At 45.9% G+C, this 15,711-nt stretch overlaps 1 protein-coding gene and 1 long non-coding RNA gene across 5 annotated transcripts in view; one reads left to right on the top strand and one right to left on the bottom strand.

Moving 5' to 3' along the window:
* The window catches only part of LOC309354488, a 204,678-nt gene that overhangs the window by 18,568 nt on the left and 170,399 nt on the right, over positions 1-15,711 (bottom strand). The window lies entirely within an intron of this gene.
* Positions 1-15,711, top strand: part of UBE3B (ubiquitin protein ligase E3B) — a 32,829-nt gene that overhangs the window by 3,212 nt on the left and 13,906 nt on the right. For 3 of the 4 annotated variants that reach the window (XM_081884578.1, XM_081884577.1, XM_081884576.1), the window contains exons 6-17: positions 44-140; positions 490-575; positions 3,452-3,534; positions 4,143-4,248; positions 4,777-4,897; positions 5,834-6,011; positions 6,291-6,460; positions 10,119-10,286; positions 11,304-11,475; positions 11,871-11,989; positions 13,484-13,598; positions 13,977-14,076. In XM_081884578.1, the coding sequence (XP_081740704.1) occupies positions 44-140; positions 490-575; positions 3,452-3,534; positions 4,143-4,248; positions 4,777-4,897; positions 5,834-6,011; positions 6,291-6,460; positions 10,119-10,286; positions 11,304-11,475; positions 11,871-11,989; positions 13,484-13,598; positions 13,977-14,076 (1,515 nt within the window). The remainder of the gene's footprint in view (positions 1-43; positions 141-489; positions 576-3,451; positions 3,535-4,142; positions 4,249-4,776; positions 4,898-5,833; positions 6,012-6,290; positions 6,461-10,118; positions 10,287-11,303; positions 11,476-11,870; positions 11,990-13,483; positions 13,599-13,976; positions 14,077-15,711) is intronic. The other variant, XM_081884579.1, reaches the window with a different exon arrangement.

The following is a 15,711-nucleotide window of genomic DNA, read 5'->3' as shown; positions in this document are numbered from 1 at the left end:
TTCCAGACTTCCATTTCATGTCTCTGGCGGTTCTTTCCTCCAGCCAGACATATTGCAAGACTCTAAGCTGGTGAATCTGCACCTCACAATGCTGGTGACATTTACGGACACTTCCACTTGGAGAATCCTGAGGGGGAAAGGTAGGTGTGTCGAGTTTCATTTTTCTAGGGCTTTCTACTAGCCAAAATGACAAGGCTTTTTTATACTTGCTGTGGAATCTTGTCAGCTTCTCAAAGATGAGTGATGGATGGCACTGTTTCTGCCTTGCCTGCAGAAGAAAGTGCCTGCTCAGCATCTGTTTTGTTCACAAAGTATGTAGTATAGAGATACGTGAAGTAACTTCCAAGGTTTTGGGCTTTAAGGTTGGCATTAGATGCCCACTTAATTTTGAATTATAAGACCACCCGTTCTCTGGAGAGCAGTTTGCCCCATAGTGTATGATTTAGCTGCAATTGCCAGCTGTCTCCTTCTGTGGTGTTCCTCTTGCAGGAGAAAGTCTGCGGCCTGCCATGAACCACATCTGTGCAAATATCATGGGACACCTGAATCAAAAGGGATTTTATTCCGTGCTCCAGGTTTGTTGTGCTTGGTGTAGGGGGTCTTAGTTTTTGTGTGAGATTATATATATTTGTATCTGCTCAAAGAGAAAATAAATGATGGTTAACAATGTATATGTTTTGTTTTGTTTTAATATTCACCTCAGCTTGTGGAACTAGCTGTTCTTTAAAACGAGTTCTGTTGGCTACTCCCCTAGTTGCCTTTTTAAGTAATTCTGAGAGCTCATGGCATGGCATCTCCAACAACAGCTCCTACCTGGGCTGAGAGAGGTGAATGTCTCTAAAACCTCATGGCTGAGCCAAAGTTTTAACCTGTGTGCTCCCCATCCAGTACCTGCTGTGTCTGCAGCGCTGTCCTGGCTCTGAGTGCTCCACAGTAGGCTTTGAAACTGATGCTGCTCATTGGTGAAGTGCAAGAACAGCTCATAATCTTTGTGCGCTGATCTGTGAGTTTGCTCCATAAACATTTTTTTCTGAGAAAGCATTCAGTACAATTCTGCACTTGGTGACAGTGATGTGCTTTATCCTGCTTTCTAGAATAGCTCTTTTAACTCACATAGTTGATCTCCAGGCAAAGCGAGCCTAGTGGCTGCATTGGGGCTGAGCTCTGTCTGCCATGTTTTTATTAGTTACATTAGGGTATCATCTTCAGGGGACTGTTGGAGAGCCATAAGCTACTCCTGTCAGAAGTCTGGAATCTATAAGTTGTGCTTTCTAACAGTTGCCCCTCATATAGACATCCATATGGAGCTCCCTCCCACAGGAGGCAGTGATTGCCAGCAGCTTGGCTTTAAAAAGGATTAACAGATTCATGGAGGAGAGGGCTATCGATGGCTCCTTGCCACAGTGGCTAAGCTCTGCCTCTGCAGCTGGAGACAGCAATGCTTCTGAATCCCAGTTTCTGGAAACGGTAGGAGGGTCCTGTTTCCCATAATGAAGATATGCTTGGCCACTGTGAGAACAGGATGCTGGTCTAGATTTACCTCTCTTTCAAATCAGAACCAGTGAAGGTCCTGTGTGAGTGTCTGGAGGGGGTTGGAGGATGGATGGCGGCTAACAGATTGAGGTTGAATCCTGACAAGACAGAAGTACTGTTTTGGGGGGACTTGTGGGGGACTCCCTGGTCCTGAATGGGGTAACTGTGCCCCTGAAGGACCAGGTGCACAGCCTGGGAGTCATTTTGGACTCACAGCTGTCTATGGAGGCGCAGGTCAATTTTGTGTCCAGGGCAGCTGTCTACCAGCTCCATCTGGTACGCAGGCTGAGACCCTACCTGTCTGCAGAATGTCTCACCAGAGTGGTGCATGCTCTGGTTATCTCCCGCTTGGACTACTGCAATGCACTCTATGTGGGGCTACCTTTGAAGGTGACCTGGAAACTACAACTAATCCAGAATGCGGCAGCTAGACTGGTGACTGGGGGCGGCTGCCAAGACCATATATCTTGAAAGACCTACATTGGCTCCCAGTATGTTTCCGAGCATAATTCAAAATGTTGGTGCTGACCTTTAGAGCACTAAATGGTCTCGTCCCAGTATACCTGAAGGAGCGCCTCCACTCCCCTCATCCACCCTGGACATTGAGGTCCATCTCTGAGGGCCTTCTGGTGGTTCCCTCACTGCGAGAAGTGAAGCTACAGGGAACCAGGCAGAGGGCCTTCTCAGTAGTGGTACCCTCCATGTGGAACACCCTCCCACCAGATGTCATGAAAATAAACAACCAGCTGACTTTTAGAAGACACCTGAAGGAAAGCTTTTAATGTTTAACAGACCACTGTATTTTAATATTTTGTTGGAAGCTGCCCAGAGTGGCTGGGGAAACCCAGCCAGATGGGCGGGGTATAAATAATAAATTATTATTATTATTATTAGATGATCCAGCAGACTTTTCTTACGTTGTTGAATCTTGGCTGCACCTTCTGACTTCTGGATTAATCTGTTCCATACAATTAAAAACAACCCCCTAAAACAGCAATTTAACATGAATTTTACTATCTAATGAGACCATTGATCCATAAAATGAAAGCAAGAGACTCGTCTGCAATCTACTACCGAGTATAAAAAACTGGCAGTGATCTACCCATTGTCATTGGAGGGATGAGCGTGCAGGCTGCGTGAAGAGGAAGTTCAAGTGGGGGGAAAGGAAAGGGCGGCAAAAGTTCTCTCTCTGGGGAGCAAGGTGGCTTTTCTCCCACCCCCCAGCTTTTCTGGATCCCTTCCCCCCCACACCCAGCGCCCCTTCCTCACCTTCAGGGCTGGCACAAGCAGCCCCCGCCACTTGGGTGCGTTCTCCTTACTGAAGAACTCTTACTGCAGCAGTGGCACCTGCATCCTGCCCGCTAGGCTGTCCCACACCCAGTGAGGGGATGCTGTGGCAGTCACTTCTGGGGCCGAGCAGCTTGGCATTCCCTAACTCAGTGCCGGCTGCAGCAGCAAAATCTGGAAGCCGAGGGGGTCGTTGATGTGGCGGCCCCCTTCTCAGCTTCCAGATTTTGCTGCCGTGGCTGGTGCTGAATTAGGGAAGGCTGTGCCAAGCAGACAAGTGATGTCACTGCCTCCCCGTGCCGCTGGGTCCCTCTGCCGTCGCTGCAGCACCAGCCAGCCCATCCTCTGGTACTAGGTGTCGCCAGTGGCCGGCGCTGAGTAAGGGAAGCCCAGGTCGGGTGGCAAGCGAGTGGGCAGCGGAAGTGTAGCACTCAAAACGGAAGTGCACCCCCAAACAGTACGTTCAGGTTCCAAAAAAAGTTTGAAAACCGGAACACTCATTTCCAGTTTTGAAGCGTTCAGGTTCCAAATAGTTTGTGAAGTAATCTGTTTGAAAACCGAGGTACCACTGTATTGCAGCACACTGACAATTCTTGACAATCCTTTCAGCTTCTTCGTTCTTCTTTTTCAGATTTTGCTGACAAATGGCTTGGCGAGGTCAAGACCTTCCCTCTCCAAAGGCACTTTAACGGCAGTCTTTTCTCTTGCGTTGCGGTAAGTCAATAGGCCAAGTTATTACTCTTCAGTAAAGCAGCTTGAAATAAATGCATGTGTGGGTTTATTTCTTCCCCATTGCATCACCCGGAATTTACAAGTGAGTAGTCCCTTCCTCTGGATTTTATTTTTATTATGGCAGTCAGGGAGGCATTATTTCATCAGTTCTGTTGTAAACCCACAACTTTCCCCATTTCAAGAAAGACTTGAATAACTTGCCACTGCAAGAGTAACTTGCTAAGCAGGGAGCTGGTTCCAAGGTGAACTTGTTCTTTGGAATATGCCCGCAATCTGGAGTTAAAAATTAAATTCATAAAATATGTTGAGAGAGAAAAATGAATCACACATTTGAGTCATCAGAAGAGCCCTGCAGCAGGATCAAGCCAAAGGGGGCCCATCCATCTAGTCTACCATTTTCTTTCCCACAGTGGCCAGCCGGTGCCTCTTTGGGGAAGCCCACAAACATCCCCCAAAAGGTACTTCCAGAGTCATTGTCTTTCTTGCTAAGACTTTGCTTTCCTTACTACAGGAGTGGCTGTTCTTGTCTCCGTGTGCAGAAAACGCATGCTTCTCTTCTCTCCTCCCTTACGGTATTTTTCTCTCCCCAGCCCTGTGGTTGCGGCTCAGTTTTCTGACAATCTCTTACGATCCTTTTTGATCCACATCATATCCGTGCCTGCTATAGTCACCCATCTTGCTACGCTTACTCCTGAGGTAGGCGATCCCTCAAATGGCGCGAGTGAGAGACAGACTATTGGAGGGGGCACATTTGTTTTGCTTTGCTAAGATCTCGCAGTGCTGCTGTGCTAGACGGGGAGGAGGTGTCCAGTTTAGGCAGAGGGTTAATAGACCATTGAAAGTGGCTTTGTGAGCCAGAATTGGCCCACCGGCCACAGATTCATCTACGCTTGATTTATATTACCTCTGTCATCCTTACAACGTACCTGTAACATGAGGCCAATATTATTATTATCCTGTTTAGATGGAGGTGCTGAGGATGGCAGAATATTATAGTGTAGTGTTGGTGGGAAAATGGGTGTTTGTACTTTGCTGTGGAGAGAAAATAGAACTTTATTTGCCTCTTCCTAACTTGGGCATAGGTAAAACTACTTGAGTGCATCACAACACTGTTTTACTGACCGAATCAAAGCAAAGATGCTTTGGGAACTGTGTTTGACTGATAAGCCGAGGTACAAGTGTATTTAAATAAAGGAAGCTATAAAAAGTTCGCTTTCCTTTCAGCGTTTGGCAGTGATAGAATCACAGGACCTCCTGCGCAAATTCATACTGTTCTTGAGCCGCGAAGAGCTGTGCAGGGACGTCTGTGTGTGTTTAGAAGGGAGCCACACGCTCTGCCTTCTAGGTAAGCAAAGCTGCTTCCTATCTCAGTGCTGCCCCTGGCCAAGGATATGTGAATAAAGCTGTGTGGCCAGAGAGTATCTGTGGGGGAGGCCACACAGAAGGATGCACCTGACCTCTGCAGTGTTGGCACAAGGCCACCTGAAATGTGGCTGTAAAATTATTCTTCCTGAGAATTTTCAAAAATATTTTTAGAAATCAAATTTCTGTTCCTTTATGGCAGTGAAGATATGCCATGTGGGCAGTGTGTTGGTGAGCTATCAGAAGCTAGAGGTGTAGCTCCAAAGGTACTGCCACGGTCAGAGGGCAGAGGAGTAATGACAATTTTATTTGCTTAGATGTGATTGAAGGGCTGTGATCACAGGGCTTAGTATTATGGGAAGTGCTGTGGATCAGTGCCAATGCAAATATGGAGCTAGTTCAGACATATTTTGGAGCACAACTTAGATGTGAGCCATAAAAGACAGTCAAATGTGAGCCACAAATCTGGCTTTTAATTTCCCAGCACCCAATGCAAATAAAGAAACAGGCAAGGGAAAATAGTTTTTCTTATCCTCCAAACTCACATGATGTAACAAAACGTTTCATGTGGCTAAACTCGGGTACATTTTTTCATGAGGATCTTTATAGAGAGGACCCTGGGGGCATAATGAACAACGTCCTCTGTGACCTTTTTACACAGAGGCACTTGGCATAGCACGAAGAAGAACAAAACATGCAAATTTGTTTAGAAATTACAGAAACAAGAGTCACTGGCAACCAGCTATTCCCTGCTAAGGATTCCAGCCACTTCATTTGATTCTCCTCCCCCTCCCGTTTGTCAGCATTCGATGGTCACTGGGTATCCTCTGTCCTTCCTGGGTTGTTTGGAGTTGTCTCCCCTTCCTTGCTATTTCCCTCTTCCGTCAGTTCAAGCGCTGCTGCTGCTGCTCTTTTCCAGGCAACCTTGTCTACTTGGGCTCCTTGAATGACAAGGTGTTGGAGGAGGAGACAGCCCATTTTGTGAGCGTCCTGATTCAGATGCTCTCTTACTGCCAGAAGTACGTTTCTCAGAAGAAGTCCAACCTCACACACTGGCACCCTGTGCTTGGCTGGTTCTCCCAGACAGTGGATTATGGGTAAGCGTCCCTCTTGGTGGGGAGGGGCAGGGGGGAAAGAGGGTCTGAAGATCAATGGGAGGAGACCCAACCTATGCACCAGCTCCCCTACATCATCAGTTCAAAGGATCACACCACAGCTGATAGGAAAGATCTCTCTCTCTGCTTGAAATCCCCACCCCAGCCCTGGGAGCTGCTGATAATTCCAGACAGTTCCGCTTGCTGGTCACCTAGACCATGAAGCCCTCCCTGCCATGTGTCCTGTGCCTCATTTCCTTGGTCTGCCCTCCCCTGTCCTAGCTTGAACGAGTCGATGCCTCTCCTCACAAAGCAGCTGCAGCACCTCTGGGGCGCCCACCTGATCCGCATCCTCTTCAGTGACGTCCTGAGCAAGAAGCTTCTGGAGAACCAGGATGCAGCTCGCCTGCCAGTGCCGACCACATCTCCGCAAAACAGCCTGCCCATGAAGAGTGAGTGGCTGCAGAACCCAGCGGCCCTCTCAGGCTTCAATCCTTGACCCTTGTTCTGGAGAAAGTTGGGCTGGGGGTTTTATTTTTTATAATATTTATTAAAGTTTTTAAAGTTAATACAATAAAAGAAATTCAAAAAGAAAAAAAAGAAAAAATAACAAAAAATACAAAGTAGTTAAAAAGACATAAAGTTCACAATACTTATTTTTCATTAATATATTTCCCCGACCTCCTCATACCTCCCTTTTTTGTATTCCAGTTCAAATTGTTAGTTCAGCAAATCCTTATCGATAGGTTTTAACCTATTTCTATACCTCCCCCCCCCCCCATATCACTTAAAACATTACAGCTGGAAACCACTTAATTCCTATCCGACATCATTCTAACATTCATTAATTTTACAATATTTCTGTAAATAGTCCTTGAATTTCTTCCAATCTTCTTTCGCCGACTCTTCTCCCTGGTCATGGATTCTGCCAGTCATTTCTGCCAATCCCATGTAGTCAATCATCTTCATCTGCCATTCTTCCAGAGTGGGTAAATCCTCTGTCTTCCAGTACTTTGCGATAAGTATTCTTGCTGCTGTTGTAGCATACATAAAAAAAGTTCTGTCCTTCTTTGGCACCAGTTGGCCGACTATGCCCAGGAGAAAGGCCTCTGGTTTCTTCAGGAAGGTATATTTAAATACCTTTTTCATTTCATTATAAATCATTTCCCAGAAAGCCTTAATCCTTGGGCACGTCCACCAAAGGTGAAAGAATGTACCTTCATTTTCTTTGCATTTCCAACATTTATTATCGGGCAAATGATAAATTTTTGCAAGCTTGACTGGGGTCATGTACCACCTGTATATCATTTTCATAATATTCTCTCTTAAGGCATTACATGCCGTAAACTTCATACCTGTGGTCCATAACTGTTCCCAGTCAGCAAACAATGTTATGTCCAACATCTTGTGTCCATTTAATCATAGCAGATTTCATCCTGAGTGTTCCATTTCAACAGCAAGTTATACATCTTTGACAAAATCTTAGTTTTAGGTTCTAACAGTTCTGTTTCTAATTTTGATTTTTCCACCTGGAAGCCAATTTTCTTGTCTAAATTATATGCCTCCATTATCTGATAATAATGAAGCCAGTCTCGCACTTTGTTCTTTAGTTTCTCATAACTCTGCAGTTTCGGTCTATCTCCTTCTTGTTCCATGGGGCTTTTATTTTTTGCCCCATTTAATTTTAGTTTTGCATCTAGAATAGTTTAGAAGAGCCTCTGACCCTGGGAGGCCTAGCAGACCTCTGCTGCTCCTGCTGAGGGCCTTTTCCTCTGCTACACCCAACCAGCAGGGTTTCCCCTGTGTATTTTTGCACAGGCCTCTCTGGGTCAGGGAACAACTTCCTGGAGGATCCCTCTTGGTGAGAGCTGCGCCTCACTGTTCTCATGGAACGCTAGAATTGTGGAGTTGGAAGGGCCAAAGGGGTCTTCTAGTCCAACTAGTCCTGCATTGGAGTTCCTGACAGATGGCCGTCCTGTTTAAAGGCCTCTAATGAAGGAGAGCCAGCCACCTTCTGAGGGAGGGAGTCTGTTCCAATGTCAAACAGCTCTTACCCACAGAAAGTTATTTCTCATGTTTGGTTGGAATTTCCTTTCTTGCAATTTGAATCCGTTGGTTCAGGTCCTCCCCTCTGGAGCAGCAGAAAGCAAACTTGCTCTATCTTCCATGGGACAGTCCTTCTGCTACTGGAATTTGGGCATTGTATCCCCTCTCAGTTTTGGGACAAGGCTGAGCCCACAACACAACAGTGCAGAAGCTTAGGACAAAAATAGTTCCCTTCCTGCCATCAGTTGCATATGGGAGCATATCTTTTTTCTTTTCTTTTTACCTCTCTCCCTTCAAACAGTTCCTAGAGGGGATTCAGAGTAAAATAGAAAAACAATAAAATCAACTCAGAATAAAAATCAAGCATAAAACAATAGAAAAAAGAGCAATTTTAAAAGCATATGATTAAAAAAACAATTTAAGCACAGAACTGGTTTTAAAAGCCTGGTGCAAAAAAAAAAAAAATAATAAGTTAGTGAGGAAAGGGCCAGGCAAGCCTCTCTAGGCACAGAATTCCATAGATTTGAGCTCTGGAAAATTTGGAGCTTGTGAAGGTAGAAAGATGCTTGTGAAGGAGGTATTTACTTCACAACATTTATACGCTGTTTAATAGTAATAAAACCTCCAGGTGGTTTGCTATATATTCATAAAAGTTTATATACTGCTTAACAGTAAAGAAAAACCTCAAAGTCGGTTGTTGTTGTTTTTTAAAAAAATAGAATTTGTCAGAAAAGACAGTTGAAAACAGCTATTAAAAATATTCAAATAATAATTAAAATCAGCCATAAGCTGAAGAAATATTAAAACAGTGTTCCACATACCTAGGTAAGCTTGTCTAAACAGTAATGCTTTTAGCAGGTATCAAAAAGAGTGCCCTGAAGGCAGCTGCCTGATGGCAGGGAGTTTCAGAGTGTGGGTGCACACAGTAAAAGTTCGACTTCTTGCAAAGGCAGAATGATCATTATGTGGCACCTCCAAGAGTGGGCAGATGTGGGATGAGGCAAGCTACATGCATAGAGAGAGAGGTTTTGAGGGAGAGGTTAAAGATGAGAACATTGTCAAGGCTTGTCTGCCCCAAGCTGCTGTGCTCCAACTCACATCAGCCACCACAACCTGAGGGCCAGGGATCAAGGGCAGTTATTGTCTGACAACATCGGGCAAGTGGCTGGTCCTAGATTGAGGTAGATCTCAGGATGACTTTCAGGAGTTTAGGAAGGGCTTCCAATTCCTCATCATTTAATAGCAGCAGCAGCAGGAGGAGCAAAAGGACCTTTGCCCCGGTGATGCTCTTAAGCATGGATCAAAGTCACAGCTGTAGATTTGTGCTTGTATTTACAGGGCAACCCATGGCTCTGCTAGTGGAGCCGCCATTTTGCATTTGGCTTCACTCCCACTCCGGCCACTTTAATATAATTTTTTTTAAAATCCCTGGATCCCACAAGCCTTTCAAGTTTGCCCCCCCCCCATTCTAGTACGTATGATGCGTTTGACCATTTTGGGGTCTTTCCAGCATGAGAATTGTTTGCTAGTGGTTATCCACAGTGTTAGAATCTGAGATATGAAAGCTAGGAGCTAAGTGGCACCTTAAACCCAGGTTATGGGTGCAACAACGGAATGTGTAGGCACACTTTTTTATAACAAGAATACAAAGCTGAAAATGAATGAACTGCAGCTAAAATATTATGTTCATTTTTCACATTACCGAGTCCTTCCACTGCCTACCCACTCCCTAATATTCTTAAGAGGGTCTCTTCTCCAGTCTTCAGAGAGTAGCTAGAAGTGGGGAGGCAGAAAAAGTCCCCCTTTCCTTCCACTCTGCAGTTTTAATCTCAAATCTTAGGCACAATACTGCGCCCAGACCTCAGAAACTGCTTGCGCTAATGAAATTCCCTGTCGCAAAATGCGCCTAGAACAATGGGAGTTTCGAACACTGGTTCTCCAAATCTGAACAATGGGAGGAGGGGGCTGTTAGGAGGGAGGGAGTCGTTTGAGTGGGAAGATCCCCTTCAACACGGTTCCTTGGGGTGCCTCCGTCTGACTGTCCCCTTCTCCATTTCCCATTAGACCTTTTCAAGCGTGCCTTCCAGAAATCCGCATCTGTCCGCAACATCCTTAAGCCTGTCGGGGGCAAGAGGGTGGATTCGGCAGAGGTGCAGAAGGTCTGCAGCATCTGTGTCCTGTATCAGATGGCCCTCACCACCCTGACGCAGATCCGGCTGCAGATTCTCACAGGTTGGTTGAGGGGGCATTGGAGGGGATGAGGAAGCAGGCAGAGTTTGGGGGCACCTGACGGAAGTGGGGACCTGGTCATCAGGTAAAGCTAATTTGAAACAGTCCTCCCTGCTAAGGCTGGCTTTACTAGGACCAATGTTCCCCAGCCTGGAGCCCTCTAGATGTTTGGGGGCACAACTCCATCAGCCCCAGCCAGCGCAGCCTGTTGAGTGCCCCTTCTCACCTGTTCAAGCTGCTTTTTTATAGTTAAATTGAACCAAGCGTCCAGTCCTAATCATGCTGAACATTAATGTTGAACATTAATCTCATCACAGTCAATACAGCTCACTTCAGAGCAAACATAGAATTGTGGAATTGTAGAGTTGGAAGGGACCCTGAGGGTCATCTAGTCCAACCCCCTGCAATGCAGGGATCCCAGTTAAAGAATCCTTGACGGGCAGCCATCTGACACTACCTCCCAAGAGGGTCCGTTCCAATGTCTTAATGGCTTTTAGCTTCAGAAAGTTCTTCCTCGTCTTTAGTTGGAACCTCCTTGTCCTTTGAATCCACTGGCTCGAGTCCTACCCTCTGGAGATCAACTTGGCCTGTTTAGTATGGGAACGTTCTGAAATATACAGTCCTCTCTCTTTTGGATACCTGATGTGGGACAAATTCCCACCCCCATCTGCTTTTTCTCCTGGTGCAAGTTCTAGAAGAGCAGATAATGGCACCTTGAACTTTGCTAGGCAGCGGCTGAAACTGCCATGGTGGGCAGGGTCAGAAGGCCAGAGGAAAGGCACAGGTCCCCTTTCTGCCTTACCTGCTGTACCTGCCTGCTTCCCGCCCTCTCCCCACATCCTCCTCCTCGTGGTTGATTTTCTACTAGGCTTCCCCAGAGCCTTGAGGACTAGAAGCTTGTGTTTCATTGCCGCTCTGTGTGTGTGTTTAATGAGAGATATTGTTTATAATAATAAACAATTAATGGAGAGCTGTTTGGCCTCCTGGGGCCGGTTCCCTTGTGGATTTCCCCTCTCCTAGGCTTGACCTACCTGGACGACCTGCTGCCCAAGCTGTGGGCCTTTATCTGTGAGCTGGGCCCCCAGGGCGGCTTGAAACTCTTCCTGGAGTGCTTGAGCAACGACACCGAGGAGTCCAAGCGGCTGCTGGCCATGCTGATGCTTTTCTGCGACTGCTCCCGGCATCTCATCACGTAGGCTATTTATATATATATATATATAATTTCTCACATCATGCCAGCTCAAATATCCTGCAGACGGCAAAGGTGCGGGCAGGCAGAAGGGGCCTAAGAAGGTTCCACGTGAGGATTTTCTTGGGCTCTGCCTGCCTGTGCCTTTGAGAAAGCCTCCCCCCCCCAGCAGTTCTTGCAAGCTGGAGAAGTATGGGGGGGCACCTCAGCTGAGCAGTGGGAGGCTTCCCACCCCCCAGCTGAGCAGTTTAAGGAAGCCCCAATGCTCCTCTGGCTCACACAAGCTAGAGAGGTATGGGAGCATGGACTGGGCGAAGTATCTCGGCTGCTTCTTCCTCCCCTCCTCCACAGTGAGTCAAAGGAAAACTGTTCCTTTTCTCCCCCTATCCCACTTCTAGAATTCTTGACGACATTGAAGTCTACGAAGAGCAGATCTCTTTCAAACTGGAAGAGCTGATCACAATCTCATCTTTCCTGAATTCTTTTGTGTTTAAGATGATTTGGGATGGAATTGTGGGTAAGTGATTTTGGTTAACTACCTGTTCCTTGAGATTTCCTAGGCTTTCATCCATCTATTAAGACAGACCCAAAGATTATTAAGACCCAAAGAGTACTCATTAATGGTTCCTCGTCATCCTGGAGAAAAGCGACCAGTGGGGTTCTGCAGGGTTCTGTCCTGGGTCTCTTGTTGTTCAATGTCTTTATAAATGACTTGGATGAAGGAATTGAGGGGTTGCTCATGCAGTTTGCAGATGACACCAAACTGGGAGGGGGAGCTAATGCTGCAGAAGACAAAATTCAGAATGACCTTAACAGATTGGAGAACTGGGCACAAGCTAATAATAATAATAATAATAATAACAATAATAATAATAATAATAATTTATTATTTATACCCTGCCCATCTGGCTGGGTTTCCCCAGCCACTCTGGGCGGCTTCCAACTGAATATTAAAAACAGTACAGCATTAGACATTAAAAACTTCCCTAAACAGGGCCGCCTTCAGTTGTCTTTTTAAAGTAAAATAGTTGTTTATTGCCTTGACATCTGCTGGGAGGGCGTTCCACAGGGCAGGCGCCACTACCGAGAAGGCCCTCTGCCTGGTTCCCTTCTCGCAATGAGGGAACCGCCAGAAGGCCCTCGGCGCTGGATCTCAGTATGGACGATGGGGGTGGAGACGCTCCTTCAGATTTACAAAATGAATTCTATAAGACCATCAGAAATCAAACTATTTGGAGTCAATTCCTTTGGCTCCACATAGAATTGCTTTCACAAAACAAAAACTTGGTGTTATGCCCTCTGCCTTTCTGCTCTAAGAAATTGCTCTTGGAACAGCATTTCTGTGTGTTTTGTAAAATCAGGCATAGGCAAACTCTGGCCCTCCAGATTTTTTGAGACTACAATTCCCATCATCCCTGACCACTGGTCCTGTTAGCTAGGGATGATGGGAATTGTAGTTCCAAAACACCTGGAGGGCTGGAGTTTGTCTATGCCTGGTAAAATGGTTATAGAGGACGTTACAGTGTCTGTATAAAGATCATCATGAAAATCATCTGTCTGAGTTTAGCTGCAGGGGAAATTTTCTTTATATCAAGTGAGGTTGTGTGGTTTTCACTGTTGGACAAAGAAAATAATGTAACCTTGCGTATTTCTTTTTTTGTGCTTGCTGCCGAGAAATTAAGAGCCAAATTTGTGGCTCTGCTCTGAATGTTGTATTCTCTTTGTTGTGGCATGTAGCTTTACAAATACAATGATTACTACAAAAATGTTTTAGTGCCAGTCAGAGGCAGGGGCCAGTTTTCATTTGCTCGTGGGGGGCCGGGGGGTGGACTTGTGGCCCCCTAGATGTTGCTGGTCTCGCCTTCCTCCCTGCTCATTGGACATGCTGGCTGCCTTGTAACATCTGGAGGGCCACAGCTGTCCTGCTTTCTATTCTTGAGTTTTCCGCTGTGGGTTACAATGTTTTCGGCTTTATTGCAGTGTATGTTTTCTCTCCCCCTCCTTGTTACAGAGAGTGCGAAAGGAGAGACCCTGGAGCTCTTCCATTCGGTGCACGGTTGGTTGATGGTCTTGTACGAACGAGACTGCCGCCGGCGTTTTGCTCCAGATGACCACTGGCTGCGCAAGTAAGCACCTGCTTCCTAACGGAGTAATCCAGATTCCTACCCACCCTGTCATAATCTGAGTCAAGGGTGTTTGGTGCCTTTTTCTGGTCTGTTTGCCCTTACAACATTTTCTCAAGTTTACTGTTATGCCTCCCCCTTTTAAAAACACTTTTGGGACTGCAAGTGACTTGACCAAGGCAGGCAAGCGAGTCCTTGGCAGAGGTAGGAGCAGAACCAGCTCAGCCTAGCTCTGCGCTGGCACTGGGCCTTGGTCTGCTGCAGGATGGATTCTGCCAAGAGCTGTCCTGTTAGAAGTTGCCCACTTCACAACTGGCTGGTCCTGTTTCTTTCAGGACTTTCAAACCTCCTGCCACATTTATGTTTGTTTTATTTTTTTAGGGACCTTAAACCGAGTTTGCTCTTCCAGGAGCTTGATAAAGACCGGAAACGGGCCCAGCTGGTCCTGCAGTATATTCCCCACATCATCCCCCACAAAAATGTGAGTGGAGCCTGAGCCCGGAGCCTGGAAAGGAGGAGCTTGCTGAATTGTGGGAATGATGCTCCAAGGCAGTATTGTGTGGCCCCGTTTTAGAATCAAAATATGAATGAAGCACAGGTCTTCTCACCCAGATGCTCTTCTCTTGCGAATTCATAGAAGCACAGGGTTGTAAGGGGTGGAAGGTACCCTAAGGGTCATCTAGTCCCACCCCCTGTAATGCAGGAAGCGCAACTGAAGAATCCCTGACAGGTGGCCACCCAACCTCCGTTTAAGGGCCTCCAGTGCAGGAGAGTCCACCAGCTTCCAAAGGAGTCCGTTCCCCTGTCCAGCAGATCTGACCACCAGGAAGTTATTGCTATAGTCTAGTCAGAACCTTTCTTTTCCTTTGAATTCATGCACGCCCATCTGATTTGATGGTTCTGTTCATTGCACAGAACTGCAGCCCACCTTCTCCATAACCTGGCCTGGTTTTGTCTGCCCTCTGGCCTTTCTCTCTGGGGTCTTGGGCAGAGGGAGGGTCTTTCCCATCACCCTGCAGAGCAGCTCCTGTGGACCACTGAGCTACAGACCGTCCCCAAGTACACTAGTGGCCAAAAGTGTGGAAACCTTTTGGGGAAAGTGTATTTCCGAGGTTTGATGGATTATAACACCCCCCCTTTTTTAGTAATACCATAAAATTATATACCAATGGAAAGATAATTTAATAAATGAAGAATGTAATGCAATAACTTTTATAAAGGATTATTTGTTACAACATAAATAAGGAGGAGATTTGTCAGTGTGTTATGTGATTGCTATCAAGTTGGTTGGGTTGGGGTTTTTTTGTTCTTTCATTTAGTGAGCTTGTAAAAAGTAATAAAATTAAAGAAATGGTGCAAAGAGTTGACTGGTCACCCAGAAAGTGAAGTAAAATAGTACTATTAAGTGAACAAGGCTACAGTTATGAAGAAATTAGAAGAAAAATTGATGGAAACTTAACAAAAGGTGGCATTTCTAAATTTTTGAAGAGGCAGGTAAAGGCAGGAAAAGTGATGACAGAATGAAATCATCTGGGTGTATAAAAGATGACATGGTGCATTGTATTGTGAAGTTGAGTGCAAGGACTGTTTGGTGCAGACTGCAGGAATATGGTCTAAATGTTAGAATTCCAAAGAAAAAGCCATTGTTATCTCTCAAACAAAGGATAAAAAGGTTAAACATGTCTAAAACCCATCATGTCAACAGGACAGCGGAACAACGGGACAGTGTTATTTGGAGTGATGAGACCCCAATCCCCTTGCTTGGTAGTGATGGCATGAAATAGGTGAGGAGGAGTATCGGAGAAGATTTACATCCTACTTGTGAAACACCCAGTTAGTGTTATGATTTGGAGTTGTATGACAGCAAAAGGCATGGGCAGAATTTGTGTCATTAATGGGAATGTACCGTACTTTTCTGTGTATAAGACTAGTTTTTTTTACTCTAAAATAATGTTAAAAACCGGGGGTCGTCTTATACACAGATGGGGGGGGGGGACAGGTGATTGGTTGCAGCCGTGAGCAGGAGTGGCCATTTTGTTGGTGATTGGCGGGTGCGTCAAGTGCTGTTTCAGATTGGCTGCTGCTGCGTTTGTCATTTGGGTTAGTGATCCCCTCT

This window comes from Podarcis melisellensis (assembly GCF_964234715.1).
Source record: "Podarcis melisellensis genome assembly, chromosome: 13".
NCBI classification, from domain to species: domain Eukaryota; kingdom Metazoa; phylum Chordata; class Lepidosauria; order Squamata; family Lacertidae; genus Podarcis; species Podarcis melisellensis.
Note: the sequence above shows the minus strand (reverse complement) of the source record. Positions and strands in the feature narration are given on the sequence as shown.